Here is an 8,864-nt window from a genome sequence, read left to right as displayed (position 1 = left end):
GTGGTGGATAACATTTGGGGGTAGGGAGGTCCAGGGAAATTCCAGGATCTGGCCCCTCCCACATTCCCCAGACCAAGTTCATTGAGTATGGAGGTTCTCAGGTGATAGGGTTGTTGTCCCGTGTGGATGGGGCGGGGGGCGTCTTTTATAAGTAGGACCACTGAGATGAGGGGGTGGTTGTGGGAACTCAGTTCTCTGCTAGGTTCTCCCAGCCTGTTGATCTGGGGGTACCCTCTATATCCCAAGGGTCTCAAACTCAAGAGGCTCTCCATCCACAGTCTTGGGGAACTATTTTGTTCTGGACTCGCTGGCCAAAGAACCTCTGGTTTACCTGTGGTCCCACGTGTACCTGTACCCAGGTCCCCCAAATTCGGGGTCCTGGATCAGTATTTATGGCCCCGTCTCTCCAGCCAGGGGTCTCCTTTTGGCTCCGGGCCTGTATCTGGATTTGGGAGGTCCCCAGGCACTCCCTGGGGCCCTGAGTTCGGTACCCTCCAGGTAGGTACGTGGCGGCTGTTTTCAGTCCATGCCCCGGTGCAACTTCAGGTGACGTGAGAGGTTGCTGAGCGTGATGAAACCCTTGCCACAGATGTGGCAGGGGAAGGGCCGCTCGGTGCCATGCAGCAGCCGGTGGCGCTTGAGGTAGCACTCGTGGCGGAAGAACTTGCCACACTCCAGGCATGGGAATGGCTTCTCCCCTGTGTGCACCAGCACATGCCGCTCCAGGTCTCGTGGCGAACGAAAGAGCTTCTCACACTCCGAGCAGCCGAAAATCTTCTTGCTGCGGCCCGAGCCAGATGCGGGCTCCCTGGACACGGGCTCCCCATCCGGGGCCACTGTCGTGGGTGTCACCGCGGCTGCCTCCTCCTCGCCGCCCTCGCCGTGGTTGGCGCGCCGGTGCTCCTCCAGGGCCGCCAAGGCCGCATAGAGCGCTCCGCAGTGACCGCAGCCATAAGTGGCCGGACCCGAGTGCGCTTCCAGGTGACTGGCGAGCGCCCCGGCTGACGCGAAGAAGGTCCCGCAGTCGCACTGGTAAAGGGTGTCTTCCGAGGGCTCGGTGGCGGCCGGGGGTGCCGGGGCCTCGCCGCCCCCCTCGGGGAGCAGCGCCCCCAGCTCCGGCACGCCGCCCCCCGCGGGGCCCAGGGGTAACCCGCCGTCCCAGGCCGGGGGCGCTTCATTCACTTCGGGGCCACCCCGCTCATTGGCTGCCCAAGCCTGGGCGGCAGCTGGGGTCCCCCCAGGACCCTGCAGGTCGTGCGTCAGCTTGTGGCGCTCCAGCAGCGCGGGCGCGTTGAAGTCACGCTCGCAGCGCGGGCATTTGAAGGGTTTCACGTCGGTGTGCGCCGCCCAGTGAGCCGCCAACTCGCGACCCTGGTCGAAGCGCCGCGCGCAGGCTCCACAAACGAACGGAGGCAGAGACGCCGCCGCTGCGGCCGCCGCCTCCTCCGCCAGCCCCCAGCCACCTGGGCCGGCGCCCGCACCCTCAGGGCCTTCGCCGCCACTGCCTCCTGTCCCCCCGCACACCGCGCAGGGTCCCACGTTGCAGCAGGCGGAGCAGGGCGCGCTCAGGCCCGGGCTCGCCTGCAGCGGGGACGGGAGCACCCCGCGATGCTGGCGCTTGAGGTGGCGGCCCAGGCTGGAACGCGAGGAGAAGCGGAGCTCACAGACCAGGCAGCAGTAGGGTTTCTCACCAGTGTGCACGACCTAGGAGAGTGGGAAGGAAGAGGCCGCCGTCAGAGCCAGGGTCCAGCCACCAGGACAGGGGAGGAGGCCTCGGGCCTAACTCCTTGTCACCTCCAGGCTGACTCCAGCCCTCCCACCTTGGAAAAAAATGTGTGTCTTGTTCCCCATCTTTCTCCCAATCAATCCACGGGAGAAACGATGAGGCTGTCTGTCTCGTAATGATTTACAACCTGGGAAACCCTATAACTGGGTCACTATGAGTCGAACTCCACGGCATGCAACTACCACCACCGGCCTGGTAACTGCAAGGTAAGCCGTTTAAAACCACTCGTGGCTCAGGGAGAAAGCTGAGGCTCTGCTCCCTTGAAGATTTACAGTCTGGAAACCCTTAGGAGCAGTCCTACTCTATCTTATAGCCCTCCCTATGAGTAGGTAATAAGGAGCTCTGGTAGCGTAGTGGTTACGAATCGGGCTGTGAACCTCAGGGTCAGCAGTTCGAAACTACCAGCCGTTCCGAGGGAGAAAGATGAGGCTTTCTGCTCCCGTAATGATTTACAGCCTCGGAAACCCTGTGAAGGGTTGCTATGAGTCGGAACCGACTCCAAGGCATATTACAACAACAATGAGTTGGTATGGACTCAGTGGTTTGGGTTTGAGTTCTGGCTCTATCCAGAACCTTCTAACATTATCCTTCTAGAGTGGTAGGCAGCGGTAGCCAGGCACCATCTAGTTCTGGTCTCAGAAGGATGGGGTTTGCCCCGTCAATTCGTAGACTAATCGTTTTCATGTGCCTTTGAGTTTCTTTACTCTTCATTGATTCTGAATGGAGACACCGGTATTTGCACTTTAGATAACTGTCCACACACTTTTAACACCCCAGTTGCTAGTCACCATAACAGTCATGGAGTACGCTATCTTTGCAGACCGTGCTATGTCAGTTGACTTTCACGTTCCCTGAGACCATGGTTCTGATTGATATTTTTAAGTCTTTTTGTTGTAAAGAAATCACACAAACCAACATTTTCCAATTCATCACTTTTCGGCCCAACTCTCTCACACCTCCTCTCTGTTTGGGCCCACACTGACATTCTCTCGGGTCTCAAAAAGACCAGTTTCCTCCAACCTCAGAGCCACTGGATAAGCTGTTCCCTCAGGCATGGAAACTCTTCCTCCTGGTGGCAAAGTCTTCCTTCACTGACACTCACTAAAGGATAAACTTGGGCTCTAATGTTAGCTCCGCAGTGAAACCTTGGGCAAGTAACTTCCCATTTCTAGGCCTCTGCTTTTCTCCTCTGTAAAATGGGTATAATGAATGGTCCTCTCACAGAGCTGTTGTGAGCATAGGCTGGAATCAAATCATGTTGTTGTCAAATACCATCAAGTCCATTCCAACTTATAGTGACGATGTACAGAGTTTTTAAGGAGTGGCTAGTTGGGGGTTTGAACTACCAACCTTGTGCTTATCCTAAAAGACCACACCAGGATCCACTCAAGTCATAACCCGCCCCTCCACCCCATCTCCCCACAAAAACCACTCCTGCCATCAATATTGACTCCTAGTGACTCTGTAAGACTGAGTAGAAACACCTGTGGTGTTTCCAAGGCTGTAAATCTTCATAGAAGGAGACTGCCTGATCTTTCACGTGGCTTGGAATCACCAATCTTTAGTACTTAACCACTGCATCACCATGCCTCCCCGGGCCTGAGTTATAGGAACCATAATGCTTACTGGCCAACCTTCCCATGCCCTGCTGATGCCCACCCACCATGCCAGCTTGTATAGGTAGGGAGAGGAGTGTTCAGGTCAAACCGTCTAGGGCAGAACTTACTGTGAAGATGGAGAAGTTCTGAATCTGTGCTTTCAAAAACAGTGGCCCTTAGTTACACACAGGAGGGTCAGAGAAGCTGGCCTTGGGAGGGGTACCTTCTGCTTTTCCCTAAACACTGCTAGCAGGAGCTAGTTACTGAGGGGCCTGAGGCATGAGAAGAGAATTCTGCACCAAATCCTGAATACAGTGCCTGGGCCTCACTTTCAGTTGCAGGGAATCAGAACCTCTGGGGTGGGAACCCAAGAATCTATGTTTGGGTTTGTTTTTTCTGGAGCCCAGTCAGGCTTTGCAGACGGCGCAAGCCTGTTCCTTCTAGAAGTCTCTACTGAGGTTTCTCCTGACATCTGCCTTGGTGGCTTATCTACTGATGTTGATAGTTGCTGTTTAGTTGGCTCTGAGTCATGGTGACCCCGTGTGGCAGAGCAGAACTCCAGGTGGGGTTTTCTAGGCTGCCATCTTGATAGAATGAGGTGGTCTTTCTCGAGCAAAGTCACCAGGTAGGTTCTAAAACTACCAACCTTCCAGCTAGCAGCTGAGCACGAACCTTTTCAATACCGGGGTCCCTTGTGATCTCTTTAAACCTGACTCATGGCGACCCTATATAAGGTTTCTGAGGCTGTAAATTTGTATGGGAGCAGACAGTCTCATCATGCTCCCTGGTGAGCATCTGGTAGATTTGAACTGCTGACCTGGTGGTAGACAACCCAGTGCTTACCCCACAGTGCCACCAGGGATCCTTTATGAGATGATCATCTAATGCTAATATGACCTGTCTATGCACTGGGAAACCAAAAACTCCATGAGGCTTGCTTTATGGCAGTATCCGCTTTATTGTGGTGGTCTACAGCGGGACCCACAATGTCGCCAAGCCTGCCCATACTTGGCACACAGTAGGTGCTAGAAACCCCATAGCCTTGGGTTTTCTCCTAGGACTCACTGCCTCTGGTTCTCCGTGCTCCGGCCACACTGGCTCGCCTCCAGTTCCTCAAAAGCCACTCTGCCCCAGCCCTGGACAGCTCATTCCCACCTCACCATTTCCCATCCCGGTGAATGCCTTTTTTGTTCTTCGAGGCCTGCTCACCACTACCTCTATGGTAAACCATCCCTGGCCCATCTTGGACCCATACTACTTCAGCTAGCTCTCATGTTAGCTTTGGGATACTGTTCCCCTCTGTCCTCATCCTGTGCCTTGCAATGACATACTGTGTATGAGCCTGACTGTCCATAAATGTCCACTAGACTGGGAGGCCATGAAAGGAGTGGACTGTCTACTTGCATGGTTCTTGCTGTTCGTTGTCCTTGGGTGAATCCTGGCTCACAGCACCCCTGTGAGCTACACCCAGTGTAGCTGCTCCATGGGCTATCAACAGCGGATTTAGAAAAGATTGCCAGGTCTTTATTCCGTGGTACCTCTGGGTGGACTTGAATCTCTACCCTCTCAGTTAACAGTCAACATTAACTATGTACAGCATCCAGGGGCTCCAAGTTAGGAAACCATCCCACTGATCCTACACGGACCGTAACATTTTCCCACTTTCCAAAACCAAACCAAACCAGTTGCTGTTAAGTGGATTCTGATGCATGGCACCCTGGTGTGCAGAATGAACTGCTCTATAGGGTTTTGAGGTTGTGAACTTTTGGAAGCAGACCACCGGGCCTGTCTTCCCAGGTACCACCTGTGGGTGGGTTTGAACCACCAATCTTTTAGCTCATAGTTGAACACTTAATCGTTTGCACTGCCTTTTGTGAGCATGGTCTGAGACTCTGGGACACTGTTTGGGATCCCTGTGGCTTTGGATGTGGAAGCCATGGGGCTGTCTGTCTAGCCTGGGCCGCTGGGGAGGTGGTGGCGTCTCCCCTCTGGTCACGGAAGAAGGTGGAGGGAGAGATAAGGAGGTGGTTTGGGGAAAATGAGAATCAGATACTCATGGGAGGAAACAAACTGAAGCTAGAGACGGAGAATCAAGCACCTAGAGATAAGGCTAAACCCTCTTTGCAGGAATGCTGTCCTGAGATATCAGATAAGGAAGACAGCCCCGAGGGTCAGTCCAACCAGGGAGGGATGTTGTTGCTAGATGCCTCTGAGGCACTGCGCCTCACAGCCTCACAGCAACCCTGTTGAGGGTTTCCGAGGCCTTTAAACCTTTGCAGGAGCAGAAAGCCTCATCTTTCTCCCAATTAGCAGCTGGCAGGCTCGAACTACAGACCTTGTGGTTTGCAGTCCAGTGTTTATGGTATAGAGACTCTGTATCTCCCAGGGCAGGTTAGGACTTATAATAAAATAAAACAAAACCAATAAGCAAACAAAAAAACAGTTGCTACAAAGTCAATTCCAAGTCATGGGGACCCCACGTGTACCAAGTAGAATTGCTCCCCTGGGTTTTCAAGGCTGTGGCCTTTTAGAGGCAAATCACCAGGCCTCTGTTCCCATGTGCCTCTTGATGAGCTCAAACCTCCAGTCTAAGATTATAATGCAGCAGAGCACCTCACTGTTGGCGCACACATTATTTCCCCCTAAAAAGCCTAGCATTGCGCCTGTATACACTAAGCGCTCATGAAATATTCAGTTGAATTATAACCTACCGCATGAGAAAGATGAGGTGTTCTGTTCCCGTAAAGATTTACAGCCTCAGAAACCTTACATAGGGTTGCTCTGAGTCAGACTTGACTCCATGGCAGTAAGAGTGAGTGAGCTGTAGGATAAGCGCTGGACTGCAAGGTCAGCAGTTCAAACCCACCAGCCACTCCATGGGAGAAAGATGAGGCTTTCTGCAACCCAAATGCTTTCTAGTCTCAGAAACCCTATATAGGGTCATGTAAATCAGAGTCAGTGGCAGTGAGAGTGGGTTGGGTGAGCAGGGAAAAAAGCCCTGGTGGCGCAGTGGTTGTGTGCTTGGCTGCTAACCAACAGGTCAGCAGTTCAAACCCACCAGCCGCTCCATGGGAGAAAGTTGTGACCGCTGGCTTACATAAAGGCTGGCAACCTTGGAGACCCTGTGGGGCAGACTCGTGGCAGTGGTGGTGGCAGGGAAACTACTTCTGGTGGCACAGTGATGAAGGACCACCCATCTTCTAACAGAAAGATTGCTCTGTGACAGAGAGACTTTGCAATCTGTTCCAGCAAAGATGACGACCTGGGAAACCCTATGGGGCAGTTTTGCTCAGCAGTCTGAAACTCACAGTTGTTCCACAGAAGAAAGATGAGGCTTTCTGCTCCTGTAAAGATACACAGCCTCGGAAACCCTACAGAGGGTTGCTATGAGTCAGCACCGACTCCACGGCACATCACCGCCGTACTGAGGGTCCTGATGCGCTGCTAGCAGATAACCACAAGGTTACCAGGATGTGAGCAGGTCCCTTAGAAATTCAGACCAACATCCAGGAGGCCAGGCACTGAATTAGGGCTCTAGCCACAGGACCGAAAGGAAAGGACAAACTGGAAAGGGGTCACATTGGTATGTCTGGTTATGTTGGTGTTAGGCACCATTGGGTCAGTTACAATTCACAGCAGCTCCATGGACAGCAGAGCAAAGCTCTGCCCGTCCTGTACCAGCCTCACCATCACTGCTGTGTCTGACCACTGTGGCAGCCAGTGTGTCAATGCCTTTCCTTGAAGGTCTCCCTTTTTAGTGACCCTCTACCTTCCCTGGTATAGCACAGTGGTTGAGAGCTTGACTGTTAACTGAAAGTTGTCAGTTCAAACACACCAGCTACTCCACAGAAGAAAGACATGGCAGTCTGCTTCCAAAAAGATTTCAGTCTTGAGACCCTATGGGGTAATTCCACTCTGCCTAGAGGGCTGTGATGAGTTGGAATCAGTTACATGGCTGCTGGTATACCCAGTATGGGAATGCCAATTCTCAGCTAGGTGTTGGGCCAGAAGGAGCTGCACTTTTCCCAGATGGAAGTGGGGCCCAAGGGGCTCAGACAGGGTGTCCAGCGCAGGAAAGCGGGCCTGGGAGACTCACCTGATGGTGGAGCAGGCCTGTGGAGTCTCGGAAGCCCTTGGGGCAGGCGGAGCAGCGATAGGGCCGCTCCCCAGTGTGCGAGCGCAGGTGGTTGGCCAGGTTGAAGCTGTGCTTGAAACCCTTGCCGCAGCGCGGACACGCGTGGGGTTTGAGCGCCGTGTGCCTTGCGAAGTGGCGCCGCAGGTCCGAGCGGTAGCGGAAGCTCTTGCCACACTCACTGCAGTGGAACGGGACACGTGGGGTGGCAGCGGGTGGGGCCGGGGCTGGTGTGGAGGCCGGGGCGGGGGCCGAGGGCACTGGCAGCGGGGTGTCGCCCATGGTGAAGGGTGGGGGGCTCTCTCTGGAGTCGGGAGGAGACATGGGGTCAGTTGAGGAGCCCTCCCCTCCCAAGCACACAGACCCATCCAGCCCCTCCCATCATCCTTATGTCACGCCCACTTTCCTTTACTGGCCTCCCATTGTCCCTTAAGCTCCTCCCATTACCTTTTACATCCCGCCCACCGTCGTGTGAGCCTTCTCCTTCTCCACTGATCTGCCAGTCGGCCTGATGGCTTCTACTCTAGTTTAAGGCTTGGCGCTGTGGGTTAATGAGCTGGTCTACAAAGTGAGTTTGAACTACAAGGTCAGCGGTTCCAGCTCACCAGCCACTCCTCGGAAACCCTATACAGGGTTGCTATAGGTCGATACTGACTCGATGGCACTTAACAACAACAACAAAATTCTTCGTGACTGGATTCCTGGTGTGGCACCGTAGGATGAGCACGGGACTTTGAACCACAAAATCTGCAGTTCAAATCCACCAGCTGCTCCAAGGAAAGTATACAGGACCACTATGAATCGAATCGACTAGAAGGTACTCAACAACATTCTTTGTAAGGAGTCCTGGTGTGGTGCTGTAGGATAAGCAGTGGACTACTAATCATAAGGTCTGTGGTTCAAACCCAGCAGCCACTCCTCGAAAACTTTATACAGGGTCGCTATGAGTCAGAACTGACTCCATGGCACGTAACGATGATTCTTTGTGAAAGGAGCCCCAATAGCTTAGCGGTTGACACGTTGGGCTCCTAGCTGCAAGGTCAACAGTTTAAATCCACCTACCGCTCTGTGAGAGAAAGACGAGGCTTTCTGCTTCCTTAAAGGTTTACAGCCTCAGTAACCCTATAAAGGGTCACTATGAGTTGGTCCTGACCTGATGGTACACAGCCAGTCAGCCATTCTTTGTGAAGGAGTCCTGATGGGGCTGCTAACCATAAGGTCGGTGGTTCAAGCCCACCAGCTGCTCCTTGGAAACCCTATACAGGGTCACTCTGAGTCGGAACCGCCTCCACGGCAAATTGTGACTGGACTCCCACCACCCTGCCTGTCCCACTCTTGCTTAGATCCC

General features: G+C 53.7%; 1 protein-coding gene across 1 annotated transcript; it reads right to left on the bottom strand.

Annotated features, from left to right (window-relative positions):
- Positions 1-519: 519 nt before the first annotated feature.
- FIZ1 (FLT3-interacting zinc finger 1) lies at positions 520-7,798 on the bottom strand. Its single transcript, XM_006868091.1, has 2 exons — positions 7,481-7,798; positions 520-1,704 (listed from the first exon to the last, which is right to left on the bottom strand). The coding sequence occupies exons 1-2, from the start codon at positions 7,796-7,798 to the stop codon at positions 520-522; spliced, it is 1,503 nt and encodes a 500-aa protein (XP_006868153.1).
- Between the last annotated feature and the right edge of the window lie 1,066 nt (positions 7,799-8,864).

The sequence above is a fragment of the Chrysochloris asiatica genome, unplaced genomic scaffold (genome assembly GCF_000296735.1).
Source record: "Chrysochloris asiatica unplaced genomic scaffold, ChrAsi1.0 scaffold00116, whole genome shotgun sequence".
NCBI classification, from domain to species: domain Eukaryota; kingdom Metazoa; phylum Chordata; class Mammalia; order Afrosoricida; family Chrysochloridae; genus Chrysochloris; species Chrysochloris asiatica.
This window is presented reverse-complemented; position numbering and strand designations above follow the sequence as displayed.